This window comes from Salvia splendens, chromosome 9 (assembly GCF_004379255.2).
Source record: "Salvia splendens isolate huo1 chromosome 9, SspV2, whole genome shotgun sequence".
Taxonomy (NCBI): Eukaryota; Viridiplantae; Streptophyta; class Magnoliopsida; order Lamiales; family Lamiaceae; genus Salvia; species Salvia splendens.
Window position 1 is genome coordinate 10,407,231 of NC_056040.1, and position 19,774 is coordinate 10,427,004.

General features: G+C 37.1%; 4 protein-coding genes across 7 annotated transcripts; 2 read left to right on the forward strand and 2 right to left on the reverse strand.

Annotated features, from left to right (window-relative positions):
* The first annotated feature begins 1,637 nt into the window (after positions 1-1,637).
* Positions 1,638-10,990, forward strand: LOC121746812 (ADP-ribosylation factor GTPase-activating protein AGD3-like). The gene is made up of 19 exons (XM_042140745.1): positions 1,638-2,002; positions 2,719-2,795; positions 3,295-3,395; positions 3,816-3,886; positions 4,447-4,506; positions 4,888-4,932; positions 7,326-7,391; positions 7,483-7,530; positions 7,613-7,708; positions 7,782-7,823; positions 7,896-8,099; positions 8,337-8,465; positions 8,541-8,774; positions 8,883-8,963; positions 9,299-9,610; positions 9,740-9,885; positions 9,955-10,045; positions 10,132-10,589; positions 10,679-10,990. Exons 1-19 carry the CDS (start codon positions 1,943-1,945, stop codon positions 10,791-10,793), a joined length of 2,436 nt encoding a protein of 811 aa, XP_041996679.1. The 5' UTR covers positions 1,638-1,942; the 3' UTR covers positions 10,794-10,990.
* Positions 10,991-11,335: 345 nt separating this feature from the next.
* On the forward strand, positions 11,336-12,335 carry LOC121748359. Its single transcript, XM_042142665.1, has 2 exons — positions 11,336-11,423; positions 11,514-12,335. Coding segments are annotated over exons 1-2 (582 nt in total). The 5' UTR covers positions 11,336-11,421; the 3' UTR covers positions 12,094-12,335.
* Positions 12,336-12,650: 315 nt separating this feature from the next.
* Positions 12,651-18,489, reverse strand: LOC121748358 (pentatricopeptide repeat-containing protein At5g61990, mitochondrial). Of its 3 annotated transcripts, XM_042142664.1 has the most exons (5): positions 15,223-18,489; positions 14,657-14,708; positions 14,106-14,538; positions 13,950-14,012; positions 12,651-13,058 (listed from the first exon to the last, which is right to left on the reverse strand). In XM_042142664.1, exon 1 carries the CDS (start codon positions 18,411-18,413, stop codon positions 15,339-15,341), a length of 3,075 nt encoding a protein of 1,024 aa, XP_041998598.1. In that variant the 5' UTR covers positions 18,414-18,489; the 3' UTR covers positions 12,651-13,058; positions 13,950-14,012; positions 14,106-14,538; positions 14,657-14,708; positions 15,223-15,338. The 3 variants fall into 3 exon arrangements, with proteins under 3 accessions (XP_041998598.1, XP_041998596.1, XP_041998597.1); XM_042142662.1 differs by lacking the exon at positions 14,106-14,538; XM_042142663.1 differs by lacking the exon at positions 14,106-14,538 and having other exon boundaries at positions 14,657-14,736.
* Positions 18,490-19,070: 581 nt separating this feature from the next.
* LOC121748360 lies at positions 19,071-19,633 on the reverse strand. 2 transcript variants are annotated; one of them, XR_006039464.1, is made up of 2 exons: positions 19,513-19,633; positions 19,071-19,436 (listed from the first exon to the last, which is right to left on the reverse strand). XR_006039464.1 is itself a non-coding variant. In XM_042142667.1 (2 exons), the coding sequence occupies exons 1-2, from the start codon at positions 19,591-19,593 to the stop codon at positions 19,165-19,167; spliced, it is 318 nt and encodes a 105-aa protein (XP_041998601.1). In that variant the 5' UTR covers positions 19,594-19,633; the 3' UTR covers positions 19,071-19,164. The 2 variants fall into 2 exon arrangements, 1 of the variants encoding a protein (XP_041998601.1); XM_042142667.1 differs by having other exon boundaries at positions 19,071-19,401.
* Positions 19,634-19,774: the final 141 nt, after the last annotated feature.

Genomic DNA, 19,774 nt, shown 5'->3' on the forward strand with positions numbered 1-19,774 from the left:
ATCAATACTCAATTCATTAATACGAAAATATAGTATAATTATATATTAATTGCATGATAATTTATTTATAATTCTTCAAAAAGTATATAATTCATAACTAAATAACTAAACTAGAATAACTTAAATTGTATGTAATGAACTTAAATTATATAGGATGGAAGATTGTAGAGCTCGAATCTCGAATAGATTGTCGACCTTGAATCAGGTGTGTACAAATTATACTGGTGTGCCTAGATTTTGCATTCTCGCGGGGATATTAGTTTGATAACCTGGGTGAAATCAGGGAGTGGACAAGTGCAAGGAATAATCAGATATTTAGGTACAATTACAAAGCATGACTCCTTTAACTTTAGCTTGGTTTTTGGTTTTCCTCCTACAAACGTTTTTGTGGGTACTTGTTCTTTCTTCTTTTTGTAGCTCCTTGTGATAAGTCTTGGCTCGCTTTGCTTCTTTCATAGGGGCTGGGCTGCTTATGGCTTGAGCCGACTCTTTTATACATAAAAAAAATATTGATGGCATCAAGGTGTAAAAAGTTTGCAAGTTCTTGAACAGATTATCAGTCTTGAACATGGTTTACTGACTTATCAGAATTGCTCATTAATTTTGAATATAAAAAGTGTAATCAAAGTTTACAGACTGAGATCATGCGACCATGCATCTCTTAATTAAAATAGCAATTAATTAGTACTTAAACAATTATTTTTTAATTAATTCATTCATAAGATAAATTAATTCCTAATCATCTTAACAACCTCAAATATCATACTATTAAAAATGAAGAGTTTGGTCCGCAGTTCGCTACTCTACGACAAAAAATCCAATAGGTCATCTATACCATGATGAGTCGATGACATGACAGTATAAGATAGTATGTCCAATCAATAATTCTTTTGACAAATGGAAATATAAAAGGCTCACATTCAGTTAAAACAAACTAATGGAGTTATTTAAGAAATACTTATTCAGTTAAAACAAACTAATGGAGTTATTTAAGAAATACGTACTACTACATCCTACCACTTTTATGAAATTTTTTATAATCTTAATTATAAAAAGTAACAAAAAAATTTCACCTCATATTTATTGCATATTAATATATACACATAATATTAATAATATCTCATATGTAACTAATGGAGTTATTTAAGAAATACGTACTACTACATCCTACCACTTTTATGAAATTTTTTATAATCTTAATTATAAAAAGTAACAAAAAAATTTCACCTCATATTTATTGCATATTAATATATACACATAATATTAATAATATCTCATATGTACAGTCAATAAAGTATAATCATACAACACTTGTTAGACCATCTCCTTGAATACTCCATAAATAACCCAAAAAAATTTCATCTCCTATATATTGCATATTAATATATACTCATAATATTAATAATATCTCATATGTACCGTCAATAAAAATTATAATCATACAACACTTTATCACATAAAAATTGTGTATATCTTATTTTATTCCCTATTATTATACTTTTTGATTTGGTATATCCGTGTAATATAATAAACATTGATTATATAAAATCGCAAGACTTCCCGCTCACATTATTGTACAAGATCAAAAGATTGGAATATTAAAACAAAAACTAAAATATGGTCACAATTCACACACAATCACACTGTTTCACACACTCCCCTATCCACCACCCATTCATCATTTTCTCCTCCGGAACCATAATCGCTCCTATTTATTGTTCATCATATTTGATTTTCCTGTTTACATTTGTTGTATTAATCTCTATTATTCATTCCAGAATTGATCTGTTAGACAGTTTTACGTCATGATTTTGCACAGGAATATGATCTTTAATTTAAAATTTGCTGATCGCATTGTGAGGAGATTGTGCCATCCTTTTTTTTCTCTCTGAGATGAAGTGATCAATTAGAGTAATTGATATAGTGTTTGAAATAATTCGGTATGCAAGAAGGAAACATGTTTTTCGCTCGACTAGACGATTCGCCCATGTTCCGTCAACAGGTTTTTGTTTTTTGTTCTTCTATCAATTTGTTTTTGTACATGGTTATTTTGTAGATTTTTTTAGCATTTGTCTTATTAATGTTCAATAGATTCAACATGTTGAATGAAGTTTCCATTCTGCAATTTGTCTTGCATTGTATAGAAGCGTGGTTCATTTTTTTCTTCTTATTTGGCGAATTATGCTTTTCAGCCTGGAGAATGTATAAGGGATTTAAAGGTTATAATGAATTAATGTTTTGTGCGAAATGTTTGTGCAAATTGTATGAAAGGATGTTTAGTCTGTAATATTTGTGTAATAGTCGGAACATTGTAGTTGAAAAAGGCCCAACAGTTATTGAGTTATCCTATTTTTGTATGGAATTATTGAGCTATTGGATTTAATCTGTGTTCTATGATAATTTATTTAGTAGGGAGCACCAATTGTGAATAGCATAGAGTTCAATCAGTTAACAACACTGTATAATACGGAATGTTTCCTAACACAGAGTTCAATCACCCAAGTTTTAAGTGTTTTATTAAAGTTCAGATTTCCTAATACATAGACTACATTATCGTCCTAAACATTAAGTATCTGGATTCTAGATACAATTCTTGGTTTGTCTGATTACTATTGCAACTTTGCATGGAAGATTGTGAATGATTAAATGTTAATAGCACATCTTGTGGTTTATCTATGAGGACTTGATTAACATGGATTATCTTGTTTAACAAAGCAGATCCAGTTGATGGAAGAAAGTGCCGATACAATAAAGGAAAGAAGTCTCAAGTTTCATAAAGGTTGTCGAAAATACGTGTAAGTCCTAAGCCATGCTTTTTATTTATGTATCTAATATTGTTCTTTATTGATATCTAGTTCTTCTAATAGTATAAAATGTTAACATGCATATATCCTATACGCATAAAACTGATAACCTATTATGCTCGAGGAAGGAAGAAGATATGTTTTTCTCTGGCATTGGCATATATTTGTGCTTGCTGGGTTGAATACTATGGCATCAGATGTCAAGAAGTATCTTTCACTTAATTTCCTTCATATTCGTTTCTTGAAGCCTTCAGCCAACATAAAAAGTATTTCTTAAAACTGTTAACTGGTGCTGACTGATTAAGCCGTGGTTGTTTTGCTCTGTTGTCCATGCAATCTTTTGACACGATGAGTGATTTTTTAATTACATTGTTTTATTTGGCATCCTATATTGTTAATTATATGTTGATTTGCGGTCAAATCTTAATAGTTGTTACTTCTTTGTAGAATTTGCCATTATTACACTCTTTTTATTTGGTGGGATTCACAGAGATGGGCTTGGAGAAGCATATGATAGAGATATATCTTTTGCAAGCGGCCTTGAAACATTTGCTGGAGGGCATAATGATCCTATCTCTGTTGCATTTGGAGGTAGGAAAGATATCTGAGAAAATAGTTTTCTTCCATTTTAATGGGGAAACTCTGAAGTAGAAATTTTCATTTACTACTTATGAAGGTTGAATTTAAAAGTTAATAAATTTGCTCGCAGCTTCTATGCAGTAATTGGTTTGATGTAAAGCTTTCAGAAATCATATGTTTTGCCATATGAGCTTAACAAAACTAATTCTGGTTTTATTATTTTTTTCATCACTCGAGTCATCACCATGACCTTCATAATGTTGTGCTGCTTTGGTTTTGGTGAAAATTTTGCCCCAATTAGAGATACACAATGAAAATTTTCACAGCAAAGATTAACTGAACACAAAGGTTCTCATAGAACGAGGAACTGTTGTTTCTGTTGGTGTAGTAATTTTCAGGCCAGTTGTAGATCTTATTCTGTTGTACTTTTAGGCCCGGATATGGAAAAGTTTGCAATTTTACTGAGGGAAATTGGAACATACAAGGAAACTCTTCGGTCACAGGTAGAGGCTTCTCTCTTTATCATTTTGATGCAACAGCTTTTTGTGAGGCTGAAATAGATTTCTTATCCTTTTGTATCATTTAGAGCTATTCACTTAGTTTGCAGTAGATATCAGTACACCCGGTCATTGCAAAGTGGGTTCCGTTCCCCTTCTCACTCAAAAAGTCCGGCTTAAACCAAGTTCAGAGTACAACTGAGTGCATCCATACTTAGTGTCTTTAAAATTTCTAAGCATGATCTGAGCTTTAGCTTGCCTGTTTGTTTGTTTTTTCATTAAGCATACCATGCATGTCATTAATTTTTAGTGAAGAGGAGATTGCAACTGCTGAAACTTTTTCATCATCTAAAAGAGATGCATGTCCATCATTTGAGTAGTTGCCTTCTTTAATCCATTAATTTAATCTTCAAATTTCAGCCATCTTATACATTTTCCTTGGGCAATGTGACTGACTCTTCATGTTACCTTAGCTTCTTTAGACAATATGTTCTAGTCTGAACTCATTTTAGGAAGCAAGTTAAGTGTTTAGAGCCTTCACTATTTTTTGCTTCTGTATGTATCAGGTAGAGCTTGTGCTGAATGAGAAACTTACGCAATTCGCTAATGTTGTTCAAGACATTAAGGTACTTCCATTTCATTTCAATTTCATGTATTCACATATTTCTGTTGTTGGATTCTTTGTCAACCTTCGATGGACGATGATGATAGTCTTAGGGATTTTGTGCATGCATATGGCCAGCCTTTTCTGTATTAAGCATGTCCCTGTCAGGAAATTTAACATTTTTCTGATGTTTTTTATAGAGTACGTTTTAGATCATAAAACCAAGAATTTATGCTGCCAGTAATTTAACCATTAGATTGATCTGTTTATAGTTTGATCAAGGTTGCATTGAACTAAACCAATTTCGTAATCTCTCTAATTGCACTCTCTTTAGATTTTTTTCTTATTGTTGTTTAAGTTTATGACTTTTGGACCTCACAAATGATATTGTGAAAACACGCAGGATGCCCACAAGCGCTTTGACAAGGCCACTGTTATTTATGATCAGGTATGTGCGATTAAAATTGGATAAATGTAGCAGTGATGACACAAGTTGGTGATTTTCGTCTTTCTACATATACTATGATTTTCTAATTTTCATCAAAATTAGTTTAATCTAGTTACTGTGAGCCCATAGAGCTTATATGATACGGAGAAACCCGTATCAATGATAATTGGCGAGAATTCGCCGGATATTGAAGGTCCGTTCGCGGGATCCTCCCATCGAGCAACCAATGAACAAAGACGGAAAAGTAAATTGTAGAAAAATAAAAGACGAAACGATAAAGATAATTATATTTCTTTCATGATTCATTCAAATGATAACAAAGACTCATATTTATAATACTCCTATGAATAACCTAACTTGGTGAACAAGATAATAAAGATACGGAAAAGATATGGTAATATAATAATAGAGATATGTGAGATATTTTGGAAGATATAATCGTATCAACTCCCCCACGGTTGAAATCCACCTTATCCTCAAGGTGGGAACCACGAAGCTAACAACTAAGAATCCTCCAGGATCAAAAACATGCTCGCCAAAATTGAGTTTGGAAGGGATTTTCAACTTTTTTTCCTCACCCAAGCACATCCCCAATACTATTAGCCAACGTTTGATTACTTGCCCACTACCAAGTTTGATATCAATTGGATCCCCTCGTTCAAAAGTGGGATCGAACATTGTTCCATCAATCAGCTTTCCCTTGTAGTGTATGTCGACCCTGTCACATTCGTGAACCTGCAATGGGGCAGCAACTGCGGGAATTATTGATAAGATATGAATCCTATCGGAGCTATACGGCAAGAAGATAGCCGCTGATGGTGGTGGCGGGGCAGCAGCCAGCAGCTGCGCTGTTGAAGAGTCGGGAGACAGCGACGATGGTGGTAGTATCAGGACATCAGTGACAGCCAACGGCGTGAGTGTTGGGCTCATCTGGAAAACCCCTTCCACTCCAACTTGATCACAGCTAGGTAGTCGATCAATTGTAGTATTTGGAGAAGGTTTCACTACTTCATCATTATCAATGGCAATTAATTCTATTGAGTCATACCCGAAATTGGAGTCGCACGACAGAGATATCGTGGCTGGTAGAGGCAGGATAGCAACGACAACAGGCCGCGAGCTTCTAGATGGATCGTGATGGAGATCAGCTGGGGGTCGCGTCGCGGCGTGTGGATCGCCCAAGCAACGTTCACGTGAATCCATCTGAGACTCCAATTCCCTGACAATAGCAGTCAAACGCTCGAGCTGTGAAGCCAAGGCAGCCAACTGTAGGTTCGGTTCCAAATTCGGCGTCACCGGATCACGTGCCATACCGAGAGGCTCCATATGGCCTACACCGTTGTAAGGAGGCTGATATGGAGACGATGGCGGCAGGAAGAGCTGGTAAGGCTGTTGTGCAGGGGTGTACAGCGGGTTCCCATCAGGAGGGTCAGGTTCAGGGCACGGATAGAACATCGAAAAGGGACTTGGCGCGCTAAAGGATAGCGCTGGAATTGGGCGCGCCGGGTCTGGATAGGAGTATCCAAATTGCACGTTCTGGCTCTGGAGGTACCAACACGATGTGAGGCTCAGCATGGGCAGTGGCGAGAGGAACGGTCTATTGAACTGGCGATGGACGTAGTCAGTGTAGGTGTATGACATGATAGCGGAAATACGGAGGATGAGATCACAATGAAAGCACCAGATGATACGGAGAAACCCGTATCAATGATAATTGGCGAGAATTCGCCGGATATTGAAGGTCCGTTCGCGGGATCCTCCCGTCGAGCAACCGATGAACAAAGACGGAAAAGTAAATTGTAGAAAAATAAAAGACGAAACTATAAAGATAATTATATTTCTTTCATGATTCCTTCAAATGATAACAAAGACTCATATTTATAATACTCCTATGAATAACCTAACTTGGTGAACAAGATAATAAAGATACGGAAAAGATATGGTAATATAATAATATAATAATAGAGATATGTGAGATATTTTGGAAGATATAATCGTATCATTATACTTTCAATTATCTAGATTTCTTATCACAGATGAACTACTCATATGTAATTATGTAGTGATCTCATTAATCTATGTTCATTTGATACAATTTCAATATAAAGAACATTTTTGCAAAACCATGCATATCTGAAAATGATCTCTTACAAGAGAAGTTATTCTCATTTTCTTTTATAGATTGTTGCATGAAAACAAAGTTGCATAAATACATGCATTATTGCTTTCATCTATAAGAAGATTTATCAAAATTCTGATATCTCAATAACTTAGAAAGGGCACTGGAGAACATGGACTCTTGATGCATCATGTCTTGACTTTTTTTTTGTTATCCAAACTCATGAGATGTAAGCTATTGGAACATGGTGGAGCAATTAATAATTACATTTCAGGTTCGAGATAAATTTTTGTCATTGAGAAAAAGTGCAAGGATAGACATAGCTAGCACCCTAGAAGAGGTATATGATCATTTCCCATATGTACAATTGATTAGATAGTCGTCATGGGTGACCATCAGTTGTTAACTAATTTGGTAGAGAGACGTTCCAGGAACTCCACAATGCAAGATTAAGTTTTGAGCAAACACGCTTTAATCTGGTATGTTGATTGTTAATGTAAGTAGTGAGCTGGACAGGAAGTAGTAAGATGTTTTGAACAAAATACATGTTTACATTTTTAGGTTGGCGCCCTTTCAGCTGTCGAGGCAAAGAAGAAGTATGAGTTTGTAGAGGCCATTGGCAACACAATGGATGCCCATCTTCGTTATTTCAAGCAAGTATGATGTATAATCGATTGATCATAATGTTTATCATCACATATATTGATGTTGGTGCTGTTTCCATTGTCAGGGATACGAGCTATTGCATCAATTGGAGCCCTGCATTAATCAGGTTATATATGTTGCATCTCATTTCTTCATTTTTCATGGATACAACATTTCCTAATCTGCCGCTCTACTGCAGGTCTTGGCTTCTGCACAAGAGGCAAGGGAAAATTCGAACCATGAGATATCAAATCTCAATGAACGGATGCAAGATTACATTAAGCAAGTTGATCAAGCAGGAAAAAAACCTACTGAATCTCCACGTGTAGATGCCATACAACCTGTTTTTAGAAGCTCTCAGAAAGTGATAGAAGAAGTGATGCATGCTGCTGCTGGGGGAAAGGTACATATTATGGAAATATATTTGATATCCTTAGCGGCATTTGGTTTGATAGATGGAATGATAAGAATGATAGAATTGACAGTAGTGGAAGATGATTAAATAATCAGCCCAATTTAGGGTGATAAATATTCATCCAAACATTACTTTTGATTAAGTTTGATCATTATATCAATCATACTTTACCGGTCAAACTACTTTTAGTTTTGTCACACTCTAGCTAAGACTTCTGTAGTTTAGGTACAAACCATCAAACAAGGATATCTCTCTAAACGTTCCTCCAATTTGAGAGGAGACTGGAAGAGAAGATTTTTTGTTCTTGACAGCCGGGGAATGCTGTACTATTATCGGAAGCAATGGAATAGGCCAGTAAGTCATAGAATAAGAATTGAATCGTGTTAGCTGAGTGCCGTTTCTTTTTACAACTTAATTGTTGGGCCTCAGTTCTATGGAGGCAGCAGCCAAACTCCCATGCACAAAAATACCCCGTCTGATTCAGGCTCCGGGCTATTGAGTAGGTGGCTTTCTTCTCACTACCACGGAAGTGTACACGATGAGAAATCTGTAGCACGCCATACAGTGAACTTGCTTACGTCAACAATAAAAGTGGATGCGGAGCAGGTTGACCTAAGATTTTGTTTCAGGATTATTTCACCTTCAAAAAACTACACTTTACAGGTAATCTTTTGCCAATTCAATTATATGGATAAATTTAACTGCATCACACATTCATTGTATCTCAATAGGCATAATGTTTATGTTCTTTAAAGTTTCTCACTGATGCAGGCAGAGAATTCAGCAGACCAAATGGACTGGATCGAAAAAATAACAGGAGTTATTACTTCTTTGCTACAAGCACCCGAAGTGGTAAGAAATTAAACAAAAGGTGGATAACTCTTTGTTTTATATATGTTGCGACAATTTTTATGCTATGAGTTGTCACTAAGTGACATAATATTTATGAGATTTGTAAATGTCACTAGACTCACTGCATAATATTATGACATCTTATAAGACTCACTAGATTGGTAAATGTCACTAGACTCACTGCATAATATTTATGAGATTTTCAAATGCGTAATTTGATTGTGTAGCTAATTTTGATACATACAAATGTGTTGTTAATGTTATTTTTGTACTGTGTCTCTACAATCTATATTTTTGTCATCTCTTTGTACCGTGTTTTATTTGTGGATCGACAGTTCTGTTTCAGTCCAGGTAGTGAGTGCGGTTCAGTAGAAAATTCAGATCATGATTTAAAGACTACCCAAAGCTTTAAAGCTAAGAAAGATCGTTCAGCAAGAAGTATAATGCAAGCCACCAGAAGTACTCTAAAGTTGCAAGCTAATTTGAAAAAGGAGAAGCCAATCGACGCATTGAGTAAAGTGCCTGGAAATGATAAATGTGCCGACTGTGGTGCACCTGACCCTGATTGGGCATCCTTGAATCTTGGTGTTCTTATATGCATTGAATGCTCTGGCATTCATCGTAACCTTGGGGTGCATGTATCTAAGGCAAGTTGTTACGAATTAATCAGATTTGTTTCTTAATTTCTTTTTTGGATCCTGTTATAAACATGAAAATACAGATCCTGTTCATGGATCTGTTAGGTTCTGATCTTGCAGCCTTTTCTTAACTAACAGATAAGATCCTTAACACTTGATGTCAAAGTCTGGGAACCTTCCGTCATTTCTATGTTTCAAGCGCTGGGTAATGTCTTTGTCAATTCCATATGGGAAGGGTTATTGCGAGCAAATAGAACTATTCAAGCTGATGAACTACCAATACGGTAAAGATTGCAGTGATCGGGGTGTTTGTTTGTACTTGTTCATTTCATAATTTGTTAATGTTATGACAGGTCGTTTGAATCTGAGAAATACAGACAGTTTTTCACCAAACCTCATCACGCTGGTCAAACAGCTCTTAAGGAGAAGTACATCACTGAAAAGGTATTAGGCTTTTGTTTGTTTTGGTCTCTTCTCTTCTAAACATGGAAATTCTAGCTAATTAATCGTAGTGTTGTCTCGATCTGCAGTATGTAGAAAAAAGTTTTGTTCCCAAACTAAAGGACAGTCAGCAACTTCCTTCAGCTGCTGAGCAATTGTGGGAAAGCGTCTGTAAAAATGACAAGAAAGCTGTCTACCGCCTTATTGTTTTGTCAGAAGCAGATGTCAATGCAGTTTATGGTCAACGAACATCTGCAACATGTATAAGTTTAGCAAATGTAATGAAATCAAACAAGCAGGAAATTCCTGATCCGAATGTCCCTGCTATGGAAGATACCACCCCGAGATCACTAGGACTACAAGAAGACGAGCTTTTTGATGGTTGTTCGTTGCTTCACCTGGCCTGTCATTCAGCTGATATCAGCATGGTAGAACTGCTCCTCCAGAATGGGGCAAATATCAGTGCTTGTGATTCCAAGGGTCAAACACCATTGCATCATAGCATTTCAAGGGGTGGAAATGCAATCACCAAACTCTTGCTCACAAGGTATAGCCTTTTTATGTTGTGTGTTCATGATCATTCTGTTATGCTCTACATTATCTAGTTTTTACTCAAAATTTACCTACTTTATGAAGGGGAGCCAACGCAGAAGCTGTCGACAAAAGTGGTAAAACCCCTCTTCAGCTCGTCACAGAATCAGCCATCGATGACGCCGAGATCCTTGCTCTCATGAAAAATGCTGCCAGATAGAACTTTTGCTTAATTAACGAACATTGATAACGTCGAGAAAGTTTACAAGTAGAAGAAGACAGAGTAATTGTAGATTATGTAGACTAGTTAATTCTTTGTTGTATATAAACTCTCAACTTATATTTGATTAATGAACAATGTAAAGTTGTTTATACTCGTTTAGTTTGCAAATATATAAAGGTCAATTAGTACTTCAATCCCTACCATTTTAATGCACTTTTCCAGCCAATAATGAAGGGTAAAATGAACACAGAAGAATGGCTGGAAGGGAGCCACATACCATCACTGTACATTTTACACCAATTATCTGTAAAAATATTTCTGTGGTCTACTTCAAAGTATGGGGCATGGAGCAATATGTGGTGTAAAGTGAATCTCACTCCACATCTTAGTAAGCACAAAAGTTTCTCTTATCCATAGATATGTATATTATTATATGATATGTCCATTTCTTGCATGCATTATATAGTGAGTGATCATATCTAGACATTAGATCATCAATTAAAGCTTGGTTTCTCTCGTCATCAAGCACAACCATGGACCTTGTTTCTCCAATCAGAGGCAGGATTTCCACATTGAAAAAGTGCAGCAACTTTGAAACTAGAAAGTTGACTCCATTTTCTGTAGCATGTAATGTTCTTATTTCTTTCCTATCTTCATTTTCTTGTCCTTTAAAATCAAGAACTAATTAGAGTTGCAATCTTTGGGGGAAAAAAACAGGCTGCATGCCGGGTCCAGCCCAATACGAAGAAGGCCAGTCTGTCAGCACGGACTGGCGGGCCTTCCGAGCCAAACTGGTGGCCCGAGAACGAGCTCCGCTGCTGGAGGAGCTCTCCGGTGGCAAACCGACTGCCGGAAACAAATGGGCCCACAACATCTACAAGCCGGAGAGAGGGTGCCTGCTGATCGCCACGGAGAAGCTAGATGGAGTCCTCATCTTCGAGCGGACGGTGATCATGGTACTGTCAACTGGCCCACCGGGCCCGACGGGCCTAATACTGAACCGACCATCGCTCATGTCATGTCGATCAAGGAGATGCGGCCTTCAGCGTCGGGCCCATTCTCAGAGAAACCGATGTTCTTCTGGGGGCCGGTGGAGGAGGCCATGTTCCTGGTGAGCCCGCAAGGGGAGGGCGTGCTGAAGAAGGTGGTGGAGGGAGTGTACTACGGGACTAAGGAGAGCGTGGGGTGTGCGGCAGAGATGGTGAAGAGGAACATGGTTGAGGCGGAGGAGCTCAGGTTCTTCCATGGCGACTGCGCTTGGGAGAGGGAGCAACTCAGTGATGAGATTCGGGCCTGATATTGGACTATCGCGGCCTGTAGTCCTACTGTCATTCAGCAGGCTGACGTCGGGCTTTGGGAGGAGATTTCGGGCCTCATGGGAGTTTGGTGAGTAATGCACATGTATACGTGTATGGGGATTATTTGTATTGAGTGAATAGGTGATTAATTACTTGTAAATTTTCATTTGAACATGTTAGAAATTGATAGTGTATTGGGATTACTAATTTATAAATAGTCCACAATAACATACTACCTCCATCCCTGAAAGTTTATCTCATTTTTCTATTTTCGTCTGTCCCCTAAAGTTTGTCTCATTTCACTTTAGCCATTTTTTATAGTGAACCATATATTCCACCAACTCATTCCTACGCACGTTTTATTATAAAACTAATATATAAAAATAGGACCCACATTCTACTAACTTTTTCAACTAATTTTCCATTACATTTCTTAAAACTCGGACGGAGGTAGTAATTTATAAATCGTCCACGTCTCCAAGATCTTGTCTTCACCAAAAACAAGTTGGAATAAATTGTAAACGTAAAACTAGAGGAAGGCCAACTCACAAGTCTATATTTTGCAATCACCGAAGTATATAACTTATCAGAGGTGATATCTCTTGATACATAATTTTTTTTTATTCACAGAAACTCAGGGAACCATCAACATAGGTAAATTAATGTTGTACATTCCACAAAATTCATTCAACAGAACCTAGAAATCATCGCAAAAGCATCATGCAATACCTTGCGATCTCTGTTCACTTTATATTTTATGGAGACAAACTGATATAGTTCAAGGTGCAGCTCCGTAGATGGCTGGGGTCGAAATCATGGGGAGTGAACAGGATTGAATACCCTCACTCTGGTAGTCCATGCTGTACAGGATGAGTGTTCATCCTTGGTCTACGCGGATCAGGTCCCAGTTAACGCATGAAACACTCTGCCCGGACCGAAACTCAAAAGGGGAATTAACTGTGGCCTGCACAAGCAGAGGAATTTGTGGTTTAACTCAATACAACACGCAAAACCTTGCCAGCCCTTGACATATAGACAACAGTCTGAAAAGAAAAACTTCAAAGCAAAGAACTTTAGACATGCTTGAAACTGAAGGTAATATTGAAATTCAATTAAATCCAAACTAAAAATTATCAATATTAATTTTCTACAAGTAATATTATTAGAGAGAGAAAAACTCTATTTTGTCATCATCATCGATAGTTAACAAAGAATCCAATAGTCCAATGTTTATATGACTGAAACCAAATCAAAATATGAAGCAAATAGTGTTTAACAGGATTTTTGGTACACTAACTTATTCTTAATTATAGAGTGATATTCAAATTTCGAGGAATGGGAACTTTGAAAATTAATTTTCTTTAGTGTATGACCTATGGTGTTTGAACTTCGAAAATTAAATTTCTTTAGTGTCCGACATAAGCACGAAAACTTTTGAATCATTGACACAACATTGAACATTAAAGTTCTATTAATGGATTTAGCTTCTTATCAATGAAAGAGGAGTCAGAAAACAGAGAGATGACAAAGAAGTAGATGAAGAAGATCTGGCAACGGAACATTATACTCCCTCCGTCCATGAAAAATAGAGCACATTTGCCATTTTTGGTTGTCCACGAAAAATAGGGCGCATTCAAAAAAGGAAAGTTTTCAACAACTTCTCTCTTACTTTTTTCCCTTCTCTCTTCCTAATAATATGGACCCCACATTCCACTAACACTACTTCTCTCTTACTTTTTTCCCTTCTCTCTTACTTACCAATTCTACATTAAAATCCGTTCCATTCACAAATTGCCCTATTTTTCGTGGACGGAGGGAGTATTAAACATGAAATACATTGAAATGACATAAGTACCTTAACATCTTGAACATCAACATTAGTGAAGTGCATATGTTTGTCATTCAGCACATGCTCTGCCTGATATACAAATGTGAAAAATATTAAATCCACTAAAACACTTAACTTTCATGCTAAAAGAGTTCAAATGAGAACATCGGCTAATTAGCTTACATGAAGACTCAATCACGTTGCTCAAGGAAAATGAATAAGATTGAATGACAAAAGAATTAATTAATGGATCAAGGATGACCAACGCTTCACTGATGGAAATGCATCTAGTGATAAAAATGTAGTCAGCACTTGCGATTTCAACCTCACACTAATTGTTATGGAATTGTTAGTGTAGATTAGAAGCATTCACAGTTTCCAAATCCTTAAAGATAAATGCAACTCAAGGGGATGTTTGGTAGTAAAGGGAACAACAATGGGAATGGGTGTAGTCCAGGAGAATTAGGATGAACATATACTTTGGTTATCCAAAATGTGATGATAGAGAATTTCCCAGTTTAGGAATATCAAGCTGATAATACTAATTGAGGAATTGTTCCAAATTATGAAGCCACAACATTTATCTCCATTCCCACCATATCAATTACCAAGCTCCCTAAGAATACAACAGAAACTTTATCACCAAATATAGCATTGGAAAATAGACTTATGAAACTATTGCATATGAAAGAAACCGTATGAGAAATAATAATGGTAAAGAGAGAAGCCTCTACCTGTTACCTGTGACCGAAGAGTTTCGTTGACCGCAATTTCTCTCATCAGGGCCTAACAGTACAGCTGAACTTGTAAGGATCTACCAAAGGGAATAAAGTCTAGTAACAAAATATTCTTCTCTTGGTCCAGTTATAATTATAAGTAGCTTCTTTGAAGCTTCATAACAGCTAGAATAATTTAAGTTGTAGAGTTTTTACTATGTTTTTAACTTGCAATCAGAAAATAAACTAAAATGCTCTTTACTGAGATCCTCTCCTGTCGAACAATAAACCTAGGAAATTGATCTGAGTGCTTTTTCTCAGATATCATGTTGTTTGAATATTATTTTCCAACCCATTTTTATAATTTCTGTTGAAAAAGCATCGGAATCTGAGAAGATAGTAGCATTTCTCACACACACAAATCTTGCTCTGGTCCTATAGATTTGGAAATTTAGCAAATGCGAAGTACTAAATTGTTACTACTATTTGAAGGATGGGACAATTTGGGGATCCGGTCAAATGCTAGGTTGGAAATGTATATGTTTCCAAGAACAGTAGTTATGCAAATTGAGAAAGCAGCATACCTCTGGAAGAAAAGTGATGAATACTCAATGCCAATATGGAGAGAACAGCAGCATCAGATGCTTTATGAAGCACTGATGGTAAAAAAATGTTGAAAGCCGTATCATCTCAATTAAGATTAAATCTGACAAGCAACTCCAGGTGCTCCTTGCAGGGGATGATCACTTTGGATATCTTCTCGTTGGCATTGGTTGACCAAGTCAACTAAACTCATTGATGGAGGAACCCAACCGTAGCTCACCATAGCATCAATAATGTTACGTAGTTCTTCTTTGTATCCTACTCTTTGCAAACCATAGGCAAAGATACTGCATGTAGTAACACTAGGCTTATACCCTTGCTCACTCATTTTAGCAAGTAATGCTAGTACAGTCGACATATCTTCATATCCAGACCATGCTCCTATCAGTATTTCACTAACCTTTCCTTTTAATACACCATTGCCCAAAAGTTCATTCCAGTCTTTTAGTGCTTTATCCAAATTCCCACCTTCATAGAATGCATCAAACATCAGTTTGTACACAACTTCATCAGGCTCAACACCCTTTGCCACCAAGTCCTCAAATACGGCTAACATCTTGGATATGTCCCCTACTTTGCTGTAACCATGTAAAAGGGAAGTGTATGTTAGATTTGTTGGCACTATATTCCTCTTCTGCATCTCTGAAAGAAGCTTCTCTGCTTTTTCCATCTCACCCATCTTGCTGTAATGACTGATTATGATTGTGAAGGTCACATTATTAGGCATAATTTTCTTATCAATCATATCTCCGATCAACTCAAGTGCTTTGGCCAAAACTCCCGACTTACAATATCCATCAATCATTGTGTTGAATGTAAGTACGGATGCTATACCTCTCTCTTTTATTTCATTAAATAGAGACAAAGCCTTCTGTGTATCACCATTTTTGCAACATCCATTGAGAAGAGCATTGTAAACAAACCCATCAGCTGGAACAGCCTTGAGTTGCATTTCTTTAAACAAACGAAATGCTTCATCCAAATCTGCAGACTTGCAGTACCCGTCAATCATTGTAGCGTATGTAACCTTGTTTGGTATCAAACCTTTATCAGACAGTCCGGCAAATAGCTCCTTGGCTCTCTCTATGTCACCTGACCTAAGCAGCCCAGCCATCAAGGCATTATAAGTGACAATGTTAGGAGTGATACCTTTTTGAGACATCTCATTGAAAAGACTGAAAGCCTTTGACATATCACCTTGCTTACAAAAACCAGAAATGAGCGAAGTGTAAACATATATATCAGGGACCGACCCCGTATCACAGAAGCTGGAGAAGATTCTCATTGCTTCTACCAGTTTCCCATTCTTTGAAAGGCCCATTATAAGCACACTGTAAATGTGTGTATCTGGAAGTAGACGTCGTTCTAGCATAATATTGAATATGGAAAAAGCATGCACTATGTCCCCATTTCTGCAAAGCCCATCAATCAAAGCTGTATAATTATGAAGATCAGGAATGATACCTTGATCAAGCATTTCCACAAAGTACTTCTTTGCAATCTCCATCTCACCAATCTCCATATATCCTGAAATAAATGCCCCAAATGTATAGGCATTTGGTATCACTCCCTTCTTCCGCATTGCAATGAGACAAGTTTGTGCCTCACTCATCCTTTTGGATTTGCTAAGACCAATAATAATAGAGTTATAGCAAAAAACATCAGGAACAATGCCTTTCTCCCACATATCATCTAATATCCTCATACCATCTTCATATTTACCTTCTTTCATGTAACCTTTTATAATGGTAGTGTAGCTAACAATATTAGGTGTGACACCTCTTTCAGTTAGATTGCGCAATAACAGATGGGCTTGTTCGAGATTTCCCGTGTGACACAATTCATCTATTATAGCATTAAAGGTGTATATTGAAGGTGCCAAGTTTCTTTCATTCATCCAAGCCAGAATTTCAGAGACCTTCTCCATATCACGCTCTCGGCTATGCCCATAAATCAGGTAATTGTATGTCTGGATTTCAGGGTTTGTTCCTAATTTAATCATCTCAAATACTAGACTTTCTGCCCTCTCCATGTTACCTTTGTTGCAAAGACCATGTATAATAGCATTATAATTTAGCAAATTCAACTTAATTCCTCGCGAAACCATTACATCCTTGATTTGAAAGGCCTCATCCACAGCACCCTCTTTCATGAACCCATTAATCACTGCAGAATATGCAATATGATCAGGGTTTAAGCCTGTCTCATACATCTCATGCAAAATTAACTTTGCCTCAGAAGCTCTCTTATGCTGGCAAAACCAGTCAATAAATATTGAGAAAGTATATTGATCAGGAGCCAACCCCTTCTCAATCATTGCCATCTTCAGCTGCAGAGCATCATCAATGGCACCACTTCTGCATAGCCCTTTGATAACGATGTTATAAGCAATCACGTTTGGATCACACCCATTCTCCTCCATCTCTTTTAGAACCCTTTTAGCTTCTCTTGCATTCCCAACCTTGCAATGAGCAGTAATAACACTCACATAAGTGTAAATATCTAAACTGATTCCCATTTCCAACATTCCCCCATAAACCTTCCAAAACAACTCCGTTCTCCCACACCTCAACAAATCCTTCAACAGAGAATTACAACACAATAAACTGATCCTAAAACCACTGCCCTTAATCCCCAAAAACACAGCAACAGATTCATTCCACATGCCCTTTTTCCTATAAACATCAATCAACAATTCAAACACAATCCCCCTCGATCGAAACCTCTCAGATTCATTGCAAAGTTTAAGAATTGAGTCAAGAATATCGGACACAGGAACCTGGGCCTCAGCCAATTTGGTGAGCAGAGTTATGGCAGGTGCATAAAGGTTAGAACTGCACAAAATCAATGCAAGAATCGAATAGGAATGGAGACTCTGAGCAGTACCGAGATGATGACTCGACCAATTGAAGAAATCGAGAAGGCGCCGCGGATTAAGCGAAAAATGGCTTCTTTGCAGCACCGAATGGACCAAGTCTGGATTCAAGTCTCGTGGAAAATGCGACGATTCAAACAGAAATTGCCAGTTGTTATGCTTCAGAATGTTGCAGATTTCCGCAGCTGCGGCTTCAATCTGTGGAGAGCTGTGAGAATAGTGGTGGGATTGAAAGGAGAGGCATAGTAGACCAGTTTTCTTGATTATTTGCCTGTGACAACTCATGAGTGTATACATTTTGGGCAAGAACAACTGCAGAATGTCTACCTTTTCATTCTCAATTTATGTGTAAATTTGTTAGTGAATATATTCAGTCAAGCATTGGCATCGATGGTTCTGCTCAACGTATTGAAATTTATTGAAATTGGTAAATAGAAGTAAGTGGGCCCATATGGGCATGCCATATTTAAAATGGGTTTTCAAGGTACATTTTTTAGCCCATTTGGGCCCATTTAACAATTGTGACACATCATAGTCATATCCATTACTCCCTCCGTCCGTAAAATATTGTCCAAGTTTGACTCGGCACGAGGTTCTAAGAAATGCGTAGAAAAGTGAGTTGAAAAAGTTAGTGGAATGATCATATTTACCAAAAATAGAAAGAAAAAAAATATTCAAAGTGGACAACTTTTCACGGACGGATCAAAATGATAAAAGAGTAATGTCAAAATTGGTTCTCAACATATGTACATTTTACATTTTGGTCCTAGACATTATCTTTTGAATTTTTGCATTACAAACATTTCAACTCGGATTACCATCGGTCCAAAATTAATTGTTCCATCAAAATTTAACGGTCAACGTTTTTAATCCTGATTTTGACCAAATTTAGCTGCTAAATATCATTACTGACTCCCGAATCATATCATTAATTATTTTAATAAGTTACTGTCGTTTAAAATACAAAATAAATAATATTAATAAAAGTAAATGAGATGAAAATAAGTTATTAAAAACAAATCATTCAAAATACACGAGTTGAACAACACTAGAGCCAATCTGAGAAGAAAATTCGTAACTTGTCTCTCTCAACCTCCCCTTCACTTCGACGGTGAATCGAACGGCGAATTCTAGTCCTGGCCGACGGCGCACGAGTCGAGAGCTTAACCTTGTTCTCGACTAACCCTAGTTTCTCCTCAGCAATAAAATCAGAAAAACTCCTCAGCAATGAGGAGGTACAGTTCCCCTTTGCCAGCAAATCTTTCTTGCAGCTAGCAGTTCCCCTCTGTGGGATTATACACAGAGAGAGAGGATAGCAAACTAGCAATAAAGATGAGAACTTTTTCTTTAGATATGGGAAGAAATTCAATCAAGAATTGGGAAAAGTGGAGCATACCTTTTCTGGGGCTGGTTTAGCTGGTGGCTGTGACTGTGAACCACTCATCCTCGGGCTGTCAATCCCACCGGCGGCGTCCATCTGCGGCGGCGGAGGGGTGGCTGGCGGTGGTCTGAAGGAGTCTCCGGCGGCTATTTAGGATGGGGATGGGAACCTAAATCATTTATATAAGAATTCATCTTCAAAATAATTAAAAATTATATTTAACAGCTAAATTTAGTCAAAATTGTGATTAAAAACGTTGATCGTTAAATTTTGACAG

What these genes read in the sequence shown, in the direction of transcription:
- LOC121746812 (XM_042140745.1), top strand. Translation starts at nt 1,943, where the DNA reads ATGCAAGAAGGAAACATGTTTTTCGCTCGACTAGACGATTCGCCCATG. An exon ending in CGCCCATGTTCCGTCAACAG is followed by an intron (nt 2,003 to 2,718) that starts GTTTTTGTTTTT and finishes TTAACAAAGCAG; the next exon opens with ATCCAGTTGATGGAAGAAAG. An exon ending in GGAAGCAATGGAATAGGCCA is followed by an intron (nt 8,466 to 8,540) that starts GTAAGTCATAGA and finishes GTTGGGCCTCAG; the next exon opens with TTCTATGGAGGCAGCAGCCA.
- LOC121748358 (XM_042142662.1), bottom strand. Translation starts at nt 18,413, where the DNA reads ATGTATACACTCATGAGTTGTCACAGGCAAATAATCAAGAAAACTGGT.
- LOC121748360 (XM_042142667.1), bottom strand. Translation starts at nt 19,593, where the DNA reads ATGGACGCCGCCGGTGGGATTGACAGCCCGAGGATGAGTGGTTCACAG. An exon ending in CTAAACCAGCCCCAGAAAAG is followed by an intron (nt 19,402 to 19,512) that starts GTATGCTCCACT and finishes ATAATCCCACAG; the next exon opens with AGGGGAACTGCTAGCTGCAA.